Below are 21,661 nucleotides of genomic sequence, written 5' to 3'. Positions count from 1 at the left end.
CGCACTATATCCAAACAATATGCTACGCACTATATCCAAACAATATGCTGAGCACTATATCCAAACAATATGCTGCGCACTATATCTAAACAATATGCTGCGCACTATATCCAAACAATATGCTGCGCACTATATCCAAACAATATGCGATGGTTTCTTGTAGTTTTTGGGCTCCTTGAAAAGGCTACGTGCCTCTAAAATCTTCCAGGGCCTTGCTAAAAGTATCCCCTGGAACCCCATAAACGCTACTAGTTCTCATGCAGTCCTGAAATGTGTTGCTCAAGCGCACACCCGAGAGCCGAACCAGCGCCTCTTAATAGGTCGGGAGCTTAAGCACTGGGCTAACCTGGAGCATGCTGAGTAACGCACTAGAAATGCTCAACTCCGCTTCAAATTTAAATACCGACCAAGACTCTACGAACTTTTTCACCTCAGACTTAGTTTTAGACATCAGAATCCCAGTGATTTTTTCCTCTCTATCCACTAGGATCATTCAGAAAAGGACAAGGAAGAAAAGCATTGCTCGCTTAGATTTGAGATGAATTAGCTGCAAAATCAACATTCACCCACACACCCAAGCAAACCAGCCTCTAACATTGTGATGGTGGAAGAGATGTAATTAGCAGTTTGTATCAAACTGATAACTTATATATCATACGAGCAAAGCATTAGTAATCGTTTGAGCTTGTGGCGCAGAGGGTCTATCATTTTACCACCCCTGATTCACGATGTTCCAAGACTACACTGGAACAACGTGATAAGGCACTAATATTTATAACCACTAATATTTGTTCTTATCTCTGCAAGAACCAACATTAGTGGTTATGACATCATGATCGCTCTATAGACAGAGGGATTGATGCGATTGTGATGTAATGAAAGGATTACTGTGATTTCATTTATATAAATATTATCATTTGTTATCAAATAAAGACTCGCGGATTTTGCTGACAAAGAGCGATGTAATAGGCTTGGTATGTTTGTGTCTTCAATAAACTCGTTTGTGAATTAATCTTCTTACTGACATCTCTCCTACATCTTCATCGATGCCGCGCGACAGAGATGAAGATGACAGTCAGCTTTTACTCTGGACCAATAGTTCAGTTCCTGTCTAGGGAGGTTAGAGAACAAATAAGCGCTGCATATATACTTCAAGTGTGTTGACACCTCCTTTTAAAGAATTTTTCTTGATTCATCCATCAAAGATAAGTTAAACGAATAAACTGCTGATGGTCTTACAATGTTATTCAGCCTGAAGCGATTGGTGATGTCACAATGGCAGCCTTCTTTTCATCGCGGTTGCATTGCTATTAAGTTGGACAACTTTCTCACAGTTTCAGTTAGATTTGAAGTTTACCAGGAGCTCAACGAGAATATTTTCTGAAATGCTTGAAAATAACTTTGTCGATTAATTTCAAAAATCGAAGAGTAGAATTTTACAGAAAACACAAGAATGGCAGATTTCATTGCGTTAAAGATGCGCCCGCTCGCGATGATTGTAATAATAGCTTTGCTGATGACGTTGGCCACCCCCAAGCAGATCAACATCACAGTCATGGTCCCGGGAAGAAAAGCTTTCCGGAACCTCCATACGATTGTCCAGCAAATGAATTCGTCATTGAACGATTATGATGCAGCAGCAGACTACGCTTACACTGGCCCCCGACTGGGTCTGAACGAATTTCTTTCCGGTTGCGTGAATGGGAACGATATAAACGTCGAGTGCGTACACTACACGCAAGACTACGTCATTCACCCGTGGTCGTACGTGTTCGCAAAGTCGGCACTCGACCTTGCATTGAAAGACATCAAGCGATCGGAGGGTTTGTTGGATGGATTCGACATCGCGCTCCGGTATTATGACTCGGGAGACGAACAAGGAAAAGCTTCAGTGAGGTTAGTAGACAAAAAAGCTGCAAAAAATCGTTTAACTTTTCAATCCATACAATGTTTAAGGACCTGTTTTAGCCTGATGCTGTTCTTCAATAATCTTCATAGCACATGACCAGGAGGGAACTGTGTTCCGAACGCTGGTGCAAACCGCTACTACCACAGCGAACTCGCAGCATCAGGTTAAAACAGGTCGTTAGTAGCCTATCTACATTGTGAAGGAAGCAACGATCGCGCTGCCAGCGAAACTTAATCTATTGAATAGCTTTTCAATGTTTTACATCTGTTATTTGTTTTACAATAAATTTAATTTGTCGTTGACTGCGATCAGGTTGAAATGTGATGACTTCAAAAATTACGTTTGTTGCATATTAAAACTTAAGTTCATTCTTGACGCATCGCTGAACTCGTTTGGACGCGCAGGACGCGGATTCTTCGTGGATTCAGTCCAATCTGTTCCACAAATTTGTGTAGATCTTGCACAGAGCTTGAAACAAAATGGCGACCGATGGAATGGAGTTGCAACTGATGTCTTCGTCGAATTGTCACGAACAATTCACGCCCCGATAAAGTTAACAATAAAATAGTTTACGTCAAACTTTTGTGGCATGATCTTCACAGTGAGATACATATTGATGGAAGGAAGGTCTCCAGGCGTGATCAGCCTGCGCGTTAGCATTATGTTGTCACTGAGGAAATTAACTTTCAACTTTCTGATTTCACTAGAAATTACAAAAAGTTTTATAATTATCTTCAAACCCCAGAATTACCACGAGGTCAAGGGTCATCAAGAGGTCACAGGTCAAAGATGACTCATTTACAATCGATTACATTGAGAGCGGATTTACATCTGAGCTTCAGTGAAAACTTCACCTCATGGAAATGTCTTCTATCACAAAACGTCATAATGCCAAGGCTGTGATGATGTCAGTGTGACAGCTAAGCGTTTGCAGCAGCTGCACTTCGTCAATTCTGTTCATTGTTGCGGTGGTCATAACCCCCTGTTGGCTTATTGTTCAATTATGACTGCTTCACGGGCAACGTGCAACGACGTAGTTTGCGTCGTCTGATATGTTCTGGGCGGGATTTGAACGCAGAACCACTTAAGAATTAAGCAATGGCTGCTTTCCACCTCACAACTATTCGTGTATCAAAGCTGTGGAAATAAACTTTCAACAATTTCCAGATTGGCTCAAATCGCGGCAGTCGACTCCGTGGTGTTGGACCACATGACGGCTCTGATTGGTCCGATGAATCCGTACGCGATGGCGCGCGTGTCGTCGCTCACGTCACATTGGGGCAAACTGAATCTCACCCCGGGAGCAATCTCAATCAAGCTCAAGGTAAGCGACCTCATAAACTGGGCTTGTTACTGCCATGTCGAGTGACCAATGTGGCCATCGAGTGATCAGTGAGAAAATTCTTTGTAAACAAATCTTAAGCAATTGAAAACAAAAAGCCAGGTTGCTCGAACAAAAATTCTTGAAGTGAGAGCGAACTGCGGTTAAACGTGAAAATTTCTGCTTAATTTTATTTAGTTCAAATTAGATGTAATTTTTAATCCAAAGTTTTGCTGAGTAATTTTATGTGATTTTTGAAACTGATAAGTTCTAACTTTCCTGTCTTTAAACGGCGGACAGACCATGATACTGATTTACAACAGAAATGTAAAAACGCAATTAAAACAATTGCACAAATTATCGAGAAAGATTTGGGACAATAAATTAATAAATCATCTATTCCAAGCCTGATGCTGTCGGGGGTCATCGGCTGATTGGGCTCAAGCTCGGGTCGAAACGATTGGAAGCTGCAATTATGTGACGTCACAATGCCACAATTGTTGACCGAGAAATTCCGATGCAAACCAAACAGATGAAAGCAACCCAGTGATTTACAATTTCAATAAACTCTCGGTTTGCTGCCGTCGTTTCGATGAAGTTTGACCTTGTGGTTTGAACGCTTGCATTGCTGTGACAGCTGTTCGTGACGTCACAATACATAGTTGGCAATCCCTCTATGAAAATCCATTTAACTTTAATCATAGCTGAAGCAAAGTGATGAGAATAATAAACAAAATAAATTTTAGTTTTAAATTTCAATTACTACAAAAGCAATTATCTTTGCATCCCAAAACTAATCGGTCAAATTGCGCTTTTGCTCTTTTTGCAAAATATTTCAGACATAAAACGTGAGATGATTGTGACCTAACATTTGTAACACGCCAACTTCTTCAGCAATGAAGTAAATCCACTTTCCGGGATGACAATTTCAACGACGACTCGCCGATTGTGGCGCCTTGTCTTTCAACAGAATTATTTTTCAGTTTTGAAATTTTGTTTATTTTCGTAATTGTGATAAAATTTTGTGTTTTTCGAAATACATAAACCTTAGGTGCCGTTTGAATCGCGTTTATGTTCATGATGTTTACATAATTGTTGAGCTATCCCGCCCGAGAAAGAAGGTGCAGCTACAAACGATACATTGAAAATTAGATAAAGTAAACTTTCCCTGAAATTTGTGATTGTAAGTTGCTTCCTCACAGTGAAAGCATTTCCAGGTTTGCAGACTCTTATACCTCAAACATTTTAGAAGTTTGAGTTCATCGTTTTTACAGAGATGAGGTATTCAAGAAATATATCAGCAATGCCACAAGTTTAAAGTTACGAACGCAAATCGGCAGCAACCTTTGACTCATTTTAATATTGTCACAAAATATTTCATTGCTTCACCAAACTAATGAACTATTTCAGACCTTATCGAAACGATAAGCGTTAATTGTCACAGCATTTTCACGTGACTTATAATCTTTTGTTAAAATCGTTTATAAATTTTCAAAAAGCGTCAACAAGCGCGGCATCGCCCGAAGCGGCTTCAAATATTCGCAAAATCCTGATCCATCCAAACAAGCTGCCACCTCCATCCTAACCGAAGATCCTGCATAATCCAAACCAGTTGTTGTGAAATCAGAGTTTTCAAGCTGTTCCTGTGGTCATAAAAAGCGGCCAATTTCATTTTTGCTTGCAAAAATGATAACTTCTTTAATTATTCACTAAACCCATAATAATTCATGGGGTGCTCCATTCAATTGGTGGACAACCACCGGGGCACCGCGCCATTAGGTATACCTATTAATCCGCACAAAAACAAATATCCCTGTGTAGAGATTCAGACAGAATTTTATTTAGATCATTCGCAAAGCATCAGGCATTTACAACAGAAATAAACATTAAACAAACACAAAATATCGTTTAAACAACTTCACACGACAACTATCAGTGCTCTTCATATTACGACGAGGTAGACTATTCTACAACGCAGCAAAGCCAACACAAGCACCAGTCAGGAAACATGTCCCATGTTAACATGACCTGGCAAGCCATATTGCCGACAAATGGGTTTTCAAAAAACTTTTCAATCAATGACAGTTATTCATCAGCTATGATAATTGACGTTCTTCTATGAAAATCTTCAGCAACTGATGATAATTGTGTTCAGGGAAAGGAAGCGAAGTCAGGAACTGACAAGAACACATTGATCCGCACCGGACCAGTGGCTAGCGAAGTTGGGGACTGCGTCTCAGCTATTCTGAGGTTTTATAATTGGACCTCAACGGCCGTGGAAGTATTCGAGGATGGAGGAATGGAAAGGTGAGAGACACTACAGAGACTGTTGTAAAACTTTGCTTTGACTTGTAGAAGCGATTGCGTTTACTATTTATTGTTTATTTAATGTTGGAAAATAAACAACTGGAATTATCGCCTAAAATTGAAATAGCTGATGTACGACCAAGTCTCGCTGCCAACAAACGACCCCATGACGTCACAATAACCGTCTTTGCTGGCAATACTTTTGGCCTCGCAAAGTCGTCCCTTTATCTTTTAACTAATCAACTGGTTCGAGCTGAAAGTGTGCTAAATTTTTTTAAATTCTTCCATTAGAAACTTCTAGAAGTTGACATAACAGTAGGTTCAGTTCAGTTGTCATTAGAGAGACCAAACTCTTCATTTTGCTGCTTTTCATTAAGCAAAGACGATTCTTGCTTTATGCTTCATCGCCTCAGTGATGTTGTACTTGCTTATGGGACCTAGGGGTGGAACTGTTGTCTTGGGTTTGCCTCGTCAGTGTGCGCTCTTTGCTGATTGGTCGGTAAACAATCACGTGATTTTGGGATTTCCAATTATCTCAAAATCGACCTTGTTTATTCAATCAAATTAATTATTATTGTCATCACAATATGATCAATTATGACGTCATCAAAGATTGTGTTTTTGAAGAGATTTTTCAACTTTTCTCCGAATTTGTTATTGTTCGTTTGCGGCGTTCGGTAGATTTCGATGATTAAGTTGAAATCCCCAACAAATATTTAATAAAATTGAATAAACAAAAACAAACAAGCGATTGTCATCGGCATTGTTGCCTGACCAGTCATCGAGTGACTATCGCTGAGTAATTGTCCATCGCGCTCATAGATTAGTGTGTCGGTAACATTTCGTTAAACTGACGTTGAAAAAGCGAAGGTTGTTGTAATTTCGACATATTATCTTTGATAAAAGATTTGACCTGGAACCAAATAAATTGTGGAAAGATTTAGAAGAAGTGGACCACAGCAGTTGCCTCTACTGGGGGACTCCATGATAATAATCCGCTGGTGGAGGCATTATTGCGTAGTCACTAAAGTTGACATATCTGACATCACAATGCTGACAAAGGTACCACTACTTCATGATGGAGGGGGTCTTCGACAGGGTGAAGGAAGCCTACCCAGACCTGGAGCAGAACCAGATACGTTTGTCCGAATACAAGAACAACCAGGAGTCATTGCTGAGGTACAACTACCCGGTGGCCTTCATGGAAGTGAAGAAACAGGGCAGAGGTGAGATCGAGTTTATCAGAAAGTACTAGAAGTAAGACAAGAAATGTTTTCAAGCCGTTTTAACGTTTCACCCTCAGTAGCAATGCGCATCTTCATAATTCAATTCATTCCCGGAATGCGCATTGCCACCTTTAATGGAAGGTCAGTAAAGAATAAAGAATTTACATATTTCTATTTTCCCCTTTTAATTAATTGGAAACACTGCAGCTGCTGTTGGAAGGTGACATCAACAATGACATGTGAATTGAAGAGCAGGGTAAAAATGTTTTTCATAACTTTAGTCATGGAATTGCTTTATTGTTTACTTGCTCGAATTGTTTACATTATCAAACATTACCGACCACTTTCGCGGCTAATCTGCTCATGTGAAAGTGTGAACGCCTTTCAACAAACGCCGCATCTCGACTCGGTCGCGAGATCTTTTCAAAGTAAACATCGCCCACTTCGCCTAAGGCGAGCACGCGATGTTTGAGATGTGAGATGGTAACCTTGGAATGCTGCTGGGTTCCATGGAATGCTTTATTTTACATTTTTATAGAAGTCATACAAGAGAGGCAGCTGTTATCGAATTCTCATAAAAGTAAAACTTCTTTGGCCTCAAAATTTCTCACGCCACTTTGTGGTGACTCGCACAACCAATGGCGGTCGTTGACCGCAATATTATGACGTCATCGTACGTTTTCACGTCCAGATTCCCAAAGGTGGGAATGCTTCTGAAGTTCCTCTTGTCTGTTACGCAAAACAAACAGTGCAAGCACCCGGATGATCGGCTTCTGTACCGCAGAGTAGGAGGCTCAGCTGAGACTCAAAACGCATCAAAATTACATATTTTCAGTGAACAATTTCTTTTAATGGAAACTTCCTTGCTGTCATTCCAATCGTTATAATCATTTCAATCACGTGATTAGGGGTCAGGGGTCAAATGTCGGCGGTTGTAGTGTCACCGATTCTTGTTGACTTTTCTTAAATAAATGGAAGAAATAGGCTTTCAATTATTTTCTCTGCGAGTTATCGCGTGAGAGTGCTCTGATTGTGACGTCGCGCACCAGCTGTAACAACGAGGGATGATACGTCATAATGAGTGGGACAGAGGGGTTGAATTGCGACAACGTTCACTGGAAACATTTTGGAAACTTGCCTCTTTTGCAGCGAAAAGCAATCAATTGTTGCTGAATGTGTGTTTGTGCTGTTTTATGACGCAATACAATGTGAACCGTGGTTATCAGTAACTTGTCTGGCGCGTCATGTGGTCGGCGTCACATCTCACAATGACAAACAGTTCCATTGTGACAACTCACTGGCTTGTTTAATTGAGGAGTTTACTCTGAGCTCATAAACGACGCACGGGGTTGTCGCACGACATCTTCTCGCATAATTAATCATAAACGCGTTGAAGCGCTAATGCATCGCTCGCTGCAAATGGCACTTTTCTGTTTTTCAAGACGTGGCAAAAAATTGAAATGTTAAGATGAAATTAAAGGCTTGAAAACATTAGCATCTAATTTGAATACAAAGCGCGACGTCATACAAAAGCATCTAATTTAAATTAGATGCTTTTGTATCTGCTTTACGCGGATCCTCTATTGACTTTACGTTAATCAGGGTTTAAAGTGTCGAAATTCTCTCTTTTTTTCATTGAAAACATTCTGCTTGAAAATAAATGAAATGATCTAATCGATGCCCAAAAGTACCCCTGGAACCCCCATGTCAATATTACTGCGTCACAATCTAACCGGTGGTGGTCTCCAACACTGAAGTCAACCACAACAGCCATCAGCCTCATTGCGATTGTTGGGAGCACCGCAATTGTTTTATCACAATCTCCCTTTGTTTCTGAGGCTTCGCGTGTGGCCGGATGGGCAACCGCAACCTTCCCACCACCGGAAGCGGTTCATTGAAAGTTTAAAATTAAAAGTTTGATGAAATATCAGTTAGTCACGTGATCTAACTACGTTTCATTCACTTGATGGGATGACGTAATAAAGTAAGGAAATTACTAATTGTTTCGTCGTATACATCACAAAACTATCAACAAATCGAGAACACGCTGCTTTGGAACTCACAATCAGCAGCTTCGACTGAAGCACTCAAAGCGGCAGGACAATTTGAATTCGGCAGCAATGACAGGTTCCGGCCCCTCAGCACGATATTTCTTCACAGCGTGCTGTATTTTGTCACAATGGGTGCAAACTAAAATGTGGTTATTATTATTTTATCTCAAGAAAGTTGAAACACTTTTCCCGATCAGATATCGGGATGATGAAACAAAAGTTGGCCATCATTGAATTATTGTCTTGTTTGTTTTGAATCGAGCTGAAGTTTTCTGCCAATGGTAAATCATTGAGTGCAATGCGAGTGCTCTGTGGACGCAGAGTTATAAGCAACTCCTTATAACGTTCTTGGTCATTTTTTGATTACACGCTGTTTCTGAAAAAGTTTGACCATCATAGATCTCTAAACGCTCGATTCTTCCACAGTGCTCATCATCAGCGCGGATGGGGACACAGTGCTCGAGATGTTGGAGCAGGCGATTGTGTACGGTCACAATGGAGAGTATGTTTACATCATAATCGACCTTGAAGATCAATTGGGGCCGACCCCATGGAAGTACGAAGATGAAAACGGGACAGAAATCGTTGTAAGTGCGATTAGGCGTTGGCGAAACTACAACAAGAAGAAAAAAACAAATAAATCTTTGACGTTTAGAAGTTTTTACTAAATCTAATGTCCAGTGTCATAAGCTCCAAAGTAAACATGTATACTTAAAACAATTTATAAAAGTACCAGATAACTTTACACTTAAAAAGTGAGTGCCAAATATTTTGAAAATGTGTTGCTGTTAAATGCCCGTCTAAGTGGCAGCCATCACGTTGCTTTCGTACGTCTGCGAAGCGGTATTGTTTGTTCTTGCGCGTAATCAACATTCTCGATCGGCCTGAGCACGAAGTCGCTAAAGCTTCGGTAGAATTCCTTTGCTTTGTTGAAAGTTGAGTCAAAGTTTGAAACAAAAGTTGAATAAAAATAAAAATCAACTCCAATGGAACCTCAAACCACGCAGATCCCCTCGCGATGCGGTTGATCAAACAAACGCATAGTTTCCACACAACAAACAAACCAAGTCATGTTTCCCGAAAGAGCCTCAGAATAAATCATTGTCTATTAATAGTTTGGCCTAGGAAGTGATAGAATAGCAGCTTGTCCTTACTTCAAAACATTTTTTGTTGTTGTTAATGTTTTCATAAATTGTGACAAAACAATTCATTTATAAACTTAATGAAATCTTCTGACATATACAACAAAGGTAATGAGATAGATTTCGAGTTTCATCAAATTTTGTTCATCAGAACATTGTTCATCAGAACATTATTCATCAGAACATTGTGCCATTATTGAAGAAATTTATTCGTTTGAAATAAAAGAAATCGTCTGAGGTTGAAATTTAACAAATGCTTGAATTTAACTTTTTATTTCAAACAAATTTTTATTTTTTATTGCAAATAAATTGTTTTGAAAATTTCAACTAAATCGCCTATAAATCTATAGTCTGTAAATAATATCTCACCAAAGTTGTATTCAAGTGCAACAGCAAAAGTTTTTTCAACACATATTTTGCTTAAAAGTTCAAATATCACTCAACCTTCAAACTTCGTGTAAAGCTTCGGCAGATCCTCTCTGTTGATTCTTTCCATTGGCAAAACAAACAAGTGAACTTCTTCCGGTGGCAACGAAGATAATTGATGGTTGCCCTGTTGTCTTCAAACGCTTCAGAATTGTGAAAAGATGTTTTCTTAACGATTGGAATCGCATAACGCTGAGATAAAAACTGATAACTACAAAAACATTGAAGTCATTTCAAAATAATTTTGTCAAATCCCCCAAAAGCAGCAAGTTCATTATAGCAAGCCTTACGCTGTCAGGTACAGCTCATCTGTCAAAGATTTGTGACGTAACAATGTATTAAGGACGTCAAGCTCCGGAAGATATTGGAGACAGCGTTGGTTGTGACGTTACCAAAAGAACAGACTCGGAAGCATCACACATTTGTTCACAAGTTAAAGGAAGAACTGGGGAGGTAAGATGTTGTCCCCAACTTGGTAGCTTCCGTACCGAGACTACGCCCTCACTGTTATCGGTGCCACGATCTAGAGTTGTTTGTCGTTGGAGGATAAACTTGTAAAAATCTTTGGCTAAGTAAAATTTTATATAAAATAATTTTATCTTCACATTTTCATGAAAGAGACTTTAAAATCTCTTGATAAAGTTAAGAACAAGTTAACAATGTTTAGATTTTATTTTCAATTTTTGCAAACCAGAACGGGCATCTTGCTTTCTAGGTCTTGGCATAGTTTCACATTTTATTACAAAATTTCAGGAATTTATTTGAAGATTTAGATCCCAAGTTATCGAGGCACATCGCGATGCAACTCGCGGACAGCGAAAGACTCCAATACGGGGCGGACAGCCTCGACCAGTACTTTCAGGTGAGGTTCCGTTCCAGAGTTTCCCTCAACAAAGTTCCTATTTTAACATCATCGTTTAAACGGCTTCCATGAGCACAGATTCTGACGTCACGGCATAGCATCCGCTGGAAATATTCTGTTTCCAAATTTGAAGATCTAAGTTTCCTTCATTTCTGGCATCTCAAAATTAAAATCTTTCATTGAAAAAATAAAAGATTTTTTTCAATTAAAATGTGAGAAAGGATGTGGATTTATTGAAATACAAAAATTCTCATTGAACAAGATTCTATTTGAACACTGAAGAAGCCTCCTTCAGGGCAAAAGCTTTATCAATAAATTACAAGTTTCGGAACCGGGCTGATTTTGTTCATCAATTTCTCATTATCCTGAATATTTAAACGAAATCTTAATCTTTACTTGATTCAAAACTAATTTATTTTTATCTTTTAACAGAAAAATCCATATCCTGCTTACCTGTATGACTCTCTCGTGATGCTGGCCCATGTGCTCAACAGCTCTCTCCATGACAACAGCACTCTCCCCCAACCAGAGGGAAGAGTTACAACTGGTTCCCAGGAACCTTCTACGGCCCATAATCATATTAATGGCTTCAACAATGGCGGGGACCTCATGAATGCTTATGTTGCCAACAAAACATTTCAAGGTAATTTCCAAGATTTCCTTAATTAGAAAACAAAGAGGAAACGAAATGTGGTAAATTTGAAGCAAAAAATTAATTTGATTTAAAAAATGCAAAATTCTTAGCAAAAAGTTTTAAAAGAGACGCTTGGTCGGACATTTTGTCAAGTAATCCGCATCAAAAATTTCTGAAATGGATTATCTTCAAGATTTGCAGTCATCAATCGAATCCGCCGCGTTTGGTCTGGCGCCTTGAACGCGTGCTTTTGTTGAAATCTAAAATTTTCGCTTTTATTTCAAACTTTGAAAACCAACGTTTTTACTTGGAAGCGAGTTGAAGCTGCCAGCGCGATATCGCGTTTGCATTATTAACAATAGATTAGTTTACCACAAATTTTTCTAAGAAACAGCTCAAACTTTAATTATTCGCTTCAGGACGTTCCGAACAGCTCGAGCCTGCATCACAAGATTGATGCCGCTTTGTTTCCGATGGAAATATAGAACCAAACTACTTAAAGTCACGATTCTTTAACAAAGACCAAAGTGTGACATAACAAGAGAGCAACGTATTTTTTCGTCAACATCGCGTTTAATGTTGATTGATTTATAAAAATTCCTCTTTACTTACATAAGCCACCCAGTGCAAATTTAACATAATATTTATACGCTCAACATGGCTGATGTCAAGCTGTCGGTAAGAGACGGGAAGTTAATGCAATCAGACCAAGATATTATACACAGGTTATAAAATATTAATAATCTATTTTACTTAATAGCAAAGAATTGGCAATTGGCAAGAAATTGGCTGCTAGCAAAGAATTGGCTGCGTACAAAATTGTTATGTTTTGCTTTGGCAAAATAAACGAAAGAATTAACCGCTTATCAAAGTTATGCTTGTTGTTGTTTAAAATATTCGTAGCCCCACTGCATGAAGGTAGCCATGGAAACCCCCTCCAAAGCCCCTTGCTTTTATTCTATATCTATTTTTTTAAATTACTTCATAACGTCGTCTTCATCTGCAGGAGTGAGCGGCGCGATGACGTTCGATGAAAAGGGCGACAGAATGTTCGACTTTGTCGTTTTCCATTATGACGTTGATGAAGGTAAAACCACGTTCGAGATTAAACTTCATTTCCTGATTGAGAATTCTTTATAAAACCTAAGACCAGCAACTCCCAAGTGCAGCCTTCACTCATCCATGCTGTTGTAGCTTGAATCCAAAGGTTTTGGGTTCAAATATCGGCCAAATCACAGTATTGCGCTAACCCTCAATAGCCACTGAGTGGCGCAAGTTTCAAGTCCTGAAACAATTATCATTTTATTCAATCAAATGTCAGTCCATGTAGAAATAGTCTCCCCGCAAGGATCGGTAATACGTAGATTCAATCTTTGGTTTTAAAACCTTTTTGTGTTTTTCTCCCGATCATTCGATAACATTGTAAAACCAATGAAACTTGTTTCTACATGATATTGGTGTTTTCTTTTTTCCTTTTCCTCATCACTTCCATTCACCTTTCAGATAAATTTAAAAAAATTGGAAACTTTGACTCCGGCAAAGGTCACTACTTCGAGCACACCGATGTTGACTGGCCGGGAGGCACACCACCTCCAGATGTGCCAAAATGTGGCTTTGACGGAAGCAAATGCAGCAAACCAGGTAAGAGAAAACGTGCCAAAATAAACATGGCACACTCAGTAACAAATTTTGCCAATTGTCACCTTCGGGTGGAAGCAAACATCGAGTGCCGTTCTTGAAACAATGAGACATCTTATATTGCGTCATAATTCATTTTTGCAAATAATACGTTAGTCTTATCCTGAAGAAAGACAACGATTTGAAATCGCAAAACAATTCAGAAAAGTGTATCAACGAGAAAACAATTAGAAGACAGAAAAGTGTATCAAGTATCAACACATACATAGCCATGCAGGGTGAAGTATCAACACATACATAGCCATGCAGGGTGAAGTATCAACTCATACATAGCCATGCAGGGTGAAGTATCAACACATACATAGCCATGCAGGGTGAAGTATCAACACATACATAGCCATGCAGGGTGAAGTATCAACGCATACATAGCCATGCAGGGTGAAGTATCAACGCATACATAGCCATGCAGGGTGAAGTATCAACACATACAAAGCCATGCAGGGCCGTTGCGAGGATAATTTGGGCCCGGTACCAATGAGGTCCTCTTGCTCTAAATTAAGACATTTTAAGAAAAATGCACTAAAATCCAAAGAATATGCAATAGCTTCTTTAAGTTCCAGGCCTCAGCCAACGATAGCCATATGCCCTTAAGCGGTGGCGAACCGGCGCCCTATCGAACGTCAAACCAGGGCTCCCACTACTTGGCCATGCAGCCGATAGCTTGAAGTCATAGCTTATCACGACCGTTGTTGAATCGGCCAAACAGTTTAACTCTTTGTTTAAGCGCAATTATTTATACACTGCAAACATGCAAAAATAACTATTGTATCCTAGAGTTAGTCTGTTTTTACTGAAATGTATGTTCGGCTTTTCAAACACATTTTACATTCCAGGGATGTCAACACTTCATTCGACCCTAATAGCGGTCGCTGGCATCGTGGTTTTGTTGGGGATAGGCATCGCCATCTACGCCTTCAGGTAACGCTTTGTCACGTTACAGTGTCATTGCTTTCAGATTGTGCATGATGGGAAACTATTAGCGAGAGGAGAGTAATTGCTCGCTTAGGCAGAGCGAGGAATGAACTCATGGAATCTTGTGTTTTATTACGTCAGGTCGTACGCACTTCAGAAGGAACTCGAGAGTCAATTGTGGCGTGTACACCGCAGCGATATCACGTGGTCAGTGTCTCCAGACAGCATCCTCAGTGGAACAATGAACTGGAGCACAGAAATGGAGAGGGCGAGAGCGTCTGAAAGCGATCCTACCTTAGGCGAAATGATGTCATACTTTGTACCGTCCATGCCTCCTGGGATAGCAGCCAAGCGCGCTCATAAGCGGAAGCGAAAATGGTCATCGAATTCAAAAAAGAATGACCGAGTGTTTGACAGCGAGGTGAGTTGGTTGGGAACGGGGAGGAAGAAATATTACACTTGCCGTGGACAAACCACGAAAAGCGCGTGATTCCCAAGATATTAGAGCGGTATTAAGCTCTGTTATGGAAATAGTAAAATTTTCTTTTGCTACATGAAGGGACCATCGACAAAGTGCCACAATAGCAATCTGTCAATACAGTGTAACCGAAGTCACCACTGCAGAATTCTATAGCATTATGTTACATCTGTTATAGATCTTTTTATTGATACATTCCCCGGCAAAAATATATTAACAATCGGAAACTTCACTCTATCAATCTCGGTAACCGGCCCTCCGTCAAAAGCCTCTACAAGTATGCGAAACTACCAGGAAGAACCTATCAAGGCTTTGTCAGTCCGAGGATACAGATTCAAAGCAAACCAAACAAAACAATCAATTGCGTTAGCTTGTGATATTTATAATGGAAACTATTGTTTCTGAAACTCCATTGAGTATTTCTGACCTTTGTGACGTCATCATACTAACCGATTATCGCGTTTTCAGCGGAAGACGAGCGCGGGTTCATTGATAAGCGAGAGAGCGTGGGGGGGATTGACCACCATCGGATTGTACAAGGTTGGTAGCATTTCTTTGGAAGTTTAAATGCCTTCAAACTGTGCGTCGCTCCAAATATCCAAGAGCGACACAAGAACAAAAGTTTGAGAACCACTGAACTAACTGAAGGTTTGTTTCAGGACAAGACCGTCGTCTTGAAACTGACCAATAGGAAGAAAGTTGAATTGACGCGGGAAGTTCTCATGGAACTGAAACACGTAAGTAATGACGTGGCCTAATGGTAATGACGTATGCATGATAGCAATGTCGTCATCTCCTCTTGCAAATGAAACGGAATTAAACAACAAGGTCATGCTTGATCAACTTCTCTTCGTCACACATGATCAATCATCATTTTTTTAGATGCGTGACGTCACTCACGAGCACCTGACCAGGTTTGAAGGAGCTTGTCTGGAGTGGCCACATATTTGCATCCTCACTGAATATTGCGGGAAGGGAAGTTTGAAGGACATCCTCCTCAATGAAGAGATCACCATGGATTGGATGTTCAGAGTCTCCCTCATGAATGACTTGGTCAAAGGTAAACACTTTTACATGATCGGATTTGGTTAGAGGAGAGATCATCATCTATCTTCCATTAGAGAAGATGAAAAGTCTCTTCGTAGTTTCTGGCAAGCAGATTCATAAATCATGTTTTGTTGATCCTAGGAATGCGCTTCCTTCATGGTAGCGCCATCCATTGCCATGGCAACCTGAAATCTACAAATTGTGTCGTGGACTCGAGGTTTGTCCTGAAGATCACGGATTATGGATTGAAATCCTTCCGCAACATCCCATCAGATGTGGAGTCCGAGAGAGATTGTGAAAGTGAGTACAAGCTCTTCACTGTACCACGCACGTTGCTACATATCGTGTCGTTTCCTTGCTCACATCAATTTGACGTCACACCATTTTTGATAATCAAAGTTTTGCGATGAATACTGAAATACAACAAGAATCGTTGAACATGGTGGAAGGAACAAACCTTCAACGTTAACACTTTATTGGACTAAAAGTATGGACACGAGACCGGTGCTCTCATTGTGTTTTAAAGGGAATGAATCGAAACCAATTGTGTGTCGGTTCTTGTGTCTTGATCAGACATCTGGCAACATGAGGAAGGAAAGAATTTTCCCAACAAATATAATGAACCTTTTCATTCCCAACATTTCTTGACTTTGATTTCTTCTTGTTACTTGTATGAACCTTGATGTTGTTTGTTCAGAGAAACTGTGGACAGCCCCAGAATTGTTAAGATGTTCCTCCAACACATTCATCGGCTCCCAAAAGGGAGATGTCTACAGCTTCGGAATCATCTTGCAAGAGATCGCACTCAGGAAAGGACCTTTCTACGTTGGAGGAATACCGCTCTCTTGTAGAGGTGATCACTCGTGCATGGAGACGCGTGTTGCATTGTAACGTCATAAAATATCATAACTTGCTATTTTCGAATGATCCTAATATTCATAAGCCATAGACTTGGTAACAGTATGATACCGATAATATGGATTTATCAAAATAAATGTCACCACAAGAACACTGCAGTTCACTTCAAACAACGCATCTTCGCAGAAATCATCTCGAAGGTTCGATGCGGTTTCCCGCCCTACTTCCGACCCATGATCGATCTGTCGATTCTCAGTGAGGATATTTGCAATTTGATGCACAAGTGTTGGCATGAAGACCCCAATGAGAGACCGGACTTCACTTTGACTCAGAAGATCATTGAAAGATTTAACAGGTATCACATCTGATTACTATTTTCATTTTCTGATTATCTTTCTTCAAATCTCTCCTCTCCCTTTGTGACGTTTAATGAGATGTTTGTTCAGGGAGAATCCTGGGAATCTGGTGGAGAATCTTCTCCACAGGATGGAACAATACGCGATCAACCTGGAAGGTCTTGTGGAGGAGAGAACAGCAGCTTACATGGAGGAAAAGCAAAAAGCTGATGATCTTTTGTACCAAATGCTTCCAGTGTGAGTTGATTTAAACGAGTTTGGTGAAAACTTTCATAATGAAGTTACTCTCTGATGTGAAGAAATTATGAAGTTACTCACAGCTGAAACAATCCGCAATAAATTGTTTCTTGTTATAAAGCAGGACTTTGCACTTAGTTTGTTGACTGAACGTGATTGCTAGCTTATCGGTGTCATCATCAAGTTTGGTCCGACAGGTTCGCAAGATTGAATATATTCAACGTTAGTCATTTATTGACGGTTGGACATGAAACTGCCTGTTTGTTGATTTTTTCATTTTTAAAATTGAGTCAACATCTACAGACGTTAAATCGACGTGAATGAACAGATGCGACTACGAGTCAACGAATTGTTTATTTGTTTAAAAATAACAAACTACGTCATAACATATGCTTAGAAATTCCAGCAAAACGTTTTGAGCTCTGCTGTGAGGACATAATCAAATTGTTGTTTCTGGTTGATGATCTCACAATGAATGTGTGACTGATTGCATCTAATGCATTGTTTAATCTTTTTTTTAAATGAGGTTGCCACAACTAAATTTTGTATCTGAAAGTAAACACACACTACCTGGCCGATCATGGGCAGAGCAAATGGGGGGTCATCCCGCAATGCGCATGTTTTAATGAATAGAACAGACTTTGATGCAATAAACGACAGATTGTGACGACAGCAACAACAAAAATCGTGATGAACTTTAATTGTCTTGTTTTTGTTTGCAAAACTTTATTGTTGTGGAAGAATTCCTTTGTCTGATCGTCAAGCAAAGCTGACACGTCTCTCCCTTCGGGGAATGCTACAAAGATTAGTTTGGCAATTGAACTATGGAGCATATTTGTTTATTATACGGATCAATAATGCGTTTCTTCCATGCAAAGGAATGCCACACCACGGGTTAGAATACCCGCGTTAAGTCGTAAACAGAGATTATACGCGAGAAGCAAGCACAAAGAACAAGCATATAAAGTTATAAATATTCACAAGGAGGTGCTTTATAAGACGATAGAAAACAATTCCAAACTTATAAGTCCAGAACATGAATAAATCTTTTTCTCGGCGCTTAATTCTGAAATCGCAAAAGAATTCTTGCAAATCACGGCTCTTTATAAGACTACAAATACAAACTAGAATGTTCTGTTCGTGGTTTTCGATCCATGCTGTGAAGGTCAAACCCTTTGTTTAGGCAACACCAACAGCTAAATTCTCGGAATCACCATAAACAAATAAAGTTTTACAAATCCTTATGAGGAATAAACGAATTTCTAATCTTCCATGTAACTAACTTGGTTAACCATTAAGCTTAACTATATTTTTACTTAAAGAAACTTGAATGTTTTTGCAACACTTCTGCAAATTAACAAAATTTGAACCTAGCACCTTCTTCTTCAAACAAAATTGAAATCTTTTACCACTTTCTAACCTTCAACAATTCCTCACAGATCTGTCGTCGATCGACTCAAACGCGGCGACGCGGTTCCCGCTGAAGCTTTCGAAAGCGTTACCATCTGCTTCACCGACATCGTCGGATTTACGTCATTGTCGGCCGCGTCGAGCCCGATGCAGATCGTGTCTCTCCTCAACGATTTGTACACTTGTTTCGACGCTATCATCGACAACTTCGACGTTTACAAGGTGACATCTCGCTACCGACCCGACCGAGGTTCGAACTCGCAACCAAGGTTCACTTCTAACTCTAGTTACGTTTCCAGGTGGAGACAATCGGTGACGCGTACATGCTCGTGTCGGGCCTACCGGTGCGTAACGGGATACGTCACGCAAGGGAGATCGCGCGCACTGCTCTCGCGCTCCTCCGAGCGGTCAGCAACTTCAAGATACGTCATCGACCAGGCGACCAATTGAAACTGAGGATTGGAATTCATACTGGTGAAAAACAAAATTAATTGTTTGATCATAAAAGTAGCGAATTTATTGAAAAGCACAATTGACCAGAGGTTGCTGTAAAGTGGTGAGGTTTATAATAAACAAAAAACTATTCCAGGGCCGTGCTGTGCCGGGGTAGTGGGGCTGAAGATGCCTCGTTATTGTTTGTTCGGCGACACAGTCAACACAGCGTCCCGGATGGAGTCCAGTGGATCACGTGAGTTTTTGTTTATTTTAAAAAAAGATTTGAAATACCTAAGTTTGGTCTGAATAAAAAAAACTTCGTAAATTTAACAAGATTCCAACCTAACCATCATGTCCTTGCAGCTCTCGCTATCCACGTGTCGGAGTCCACGAAGCAACTTCTCGATAAATATCAAAGCTTCCAACTGCAGCTCAGAGGGGATGTCCCTATGAAGGGAAAGGGAGCCCTCACTACGTACTGGCTGGTGGGTGAGGTCACCGATGACGTGAAATCTTTTCCCGAAAAGGAAAGTCGCATCTAATGATGTCACTTTGTTCGACTACTCTACCTTCATGCAGCAAAAGATTCATCCATGACGTGTGTGTGACGTGCTACTTTGTACGTTGCTTATACCACTGTGACGTCACAACGTGTCACTGGAGACTACTGCATGGCGACTTATATTTATTCATTGGTTTGCTTTTCTTAGTATCGCCTTTTGTTATCACTGCCTGCACCTTCCCACAACCCAGTTGTTGTTTGGGAGGAGTTATTTAATTTTCCATTGATTGATTTCATAATTTTTATTGATTTTATTTATCGCCAATTCAATTCTTTCTGGTTCCAAGCGGAGCGATGGGAGCTCAATGTTGATACTTCCGAGCCTCAGTCTCGTACGACAAGCTCGCCAGCGTGATCAACAATCACGAGTTTGATTCCCCCCCAGAGAAAGAATATACTTATATCGATGATTTGGTGCTGATTTATTCATTCAATTACAAATGAAATGAAACGTTATAACTCGTTATTTTAGTCGTACGAATACATAAATCATCTTCCATCAATTCTCATCAATAAATCACAATTGCAAAATCACTCTTTGTGATAACAAAGTGAGAGATTAATGTCAAGCTTGTTGAATCACGAAATATCTTTGTCCAAAACTTTGATAAAAAAATTTAAGTTTTCTATGAATTTGAAGATCTCAAATTTACATTAAAATTTATCCGAACTCTTTGGTGGGAATGATCCATGATAGGTGACGTCACAAAGAACCTTTCCGGCCTTCAGGATCTCATCGGGCTCTTCAGCGCAGACTCGCACATCGTCACGCTTTCCGAGTATCCCGCTGCATTGCCAAAAATGCGCATGTGACGTTTATGTCCGGAAGAGAGCAACATTCAGACAGTTGTTGGGAAAGTAAACAAATATCGCGTCAACGAAAGTCACTTAACAATCACCACTTTGTCTGTCTGCTTTATGGAACTGTTGCACAATCCTCCCTATTTTATGTTAGGTGGAAACCTGTTTTGAGATATATTGGTCACAACCCTTCATGCCATACCAGACTCCTGCCAACTAAGGAATATTTTATTCGTTTTTCAATTTTTAACAAAAAGAGCAATTATCGTTTCTGCACTATTTGTGGATGCGGACAGTCGGATAGAGCAACTACTAAGACTCTATTGTTACGAGTTGGATATCACAGTTTTCGGAGAAAGATCCTCAACCCTTCTTAAAAACTTCTATAAGCGATCGCTACTTCTGAACATTTCAGCTGATTATGAAAAAGAAACAACTCCAGCGCTTCGATGGTAAGTATTCATTGATGTATAGAATGCTCACTCGGGGCACCAACAGCTTAACAGGATTAGGGTTTCTCTAGCTACTCCCATTAGGCTGATAATAGCAAACTTGCAACAAACAATCAGTTAATATACAAATGATAGATATGTTCAACTATACATTAGCTTATCATAGCTGAGGTCACCAATAAAATGTTACACCTATCACAGTGATTGTGCAATAAATATTATAAACAAACCAAAGTGAATAGCTCGATCGAAACAAACGTCTTGTAGGAGCGTCTTGTATTTTGTAGCAGCACTCTTCAACTTTCATTCCTTCTCCGCCCCTTCAGAACTGACGTTGATGTTCCACGCACTCTTGTAAATTGTGGTTGGTGTAAATATCAACCGGATTTTTTGGTGCACTGGCTTTTTAAAGATTCTTCCGATAAATCTTTCGACGTTTTCATTTCATGCACAACTCACAAGCAGACACGGCGCATGTTTGCAAGCCTTGTCACTCCCATACACACTTGATGAACCAATATCTCACCCTTCGTGGAT

At 39.9% G+C, this 21,661-nt stretch overlaps 1 protein-coding gene across 1 annotated transcript; it reads left to right on the top strand.

The window, feature by feature from the left end:
• The first annotated feature begins 1,541 nt into the window (after positions 1-1,541).
• Positions 1,542-20,396, top strand: LOC145769677 (atrial natriuretic peptide receptor 1-like). Its single transcript, XM_082581352.1, has 23 exons — positions 1,542-1,896; positions 3,077-3,233; positions 5,386-5,537; positions 6,600-6,763; positions 9,241-9,401; positions 10,726-10,835; positions 11,136-11,244; positions 11,677-11,887; positions 12,885-12,965; positions 13,382-13,519; positions 14,410-14,494; positions 14,630-14,909; positions 15,435-15,506; positions 15,626-15,703; positions 15,849-16,026; positions 16,155-16,313; positions 16,711-16,866; positions 17,058-17,226; positions 17,318-17,464; positions 18,904-19,096; positions 19,174-19,348; positions 19,464-19,562; positions 19,673-20,396. The coding sequence occupies exons 1-23, from the start codon at positions 1,556-1,558 to the stop codon at positions 19,849-19,851; spliced, it is 3,594 nt and encodes a 1,197-aa protein (XP_082437478.1). The 5' UTR covers positions 1,542-1,555; the 3' UTR covers positions 19,852-20,396.
• The last annotated feature ends 1,265 nt before the right edge of the window (positions 20,397-21,661 follow it).

This window comes from Aplidium turbinatum, chromosome 4 (genome assembly GCF_918807975.1).
Source record: "Aplidium turbinatum chromosome 4, kaAplTurb1.1, whole genome shotgun sequence".
Classification (NCBI taxonomy): Eukaryota; Metazoa; Chordata; class Ascidiacea; order Aplousobranchia; family Polyclinidae; genus Aplidium; species Aplidium turbinatum.
The sequence above is the reverse complement of the archived record's forward strand: the minus strand, read 5'-3'. Positions and strand labels throughout refer to the sequence as shown.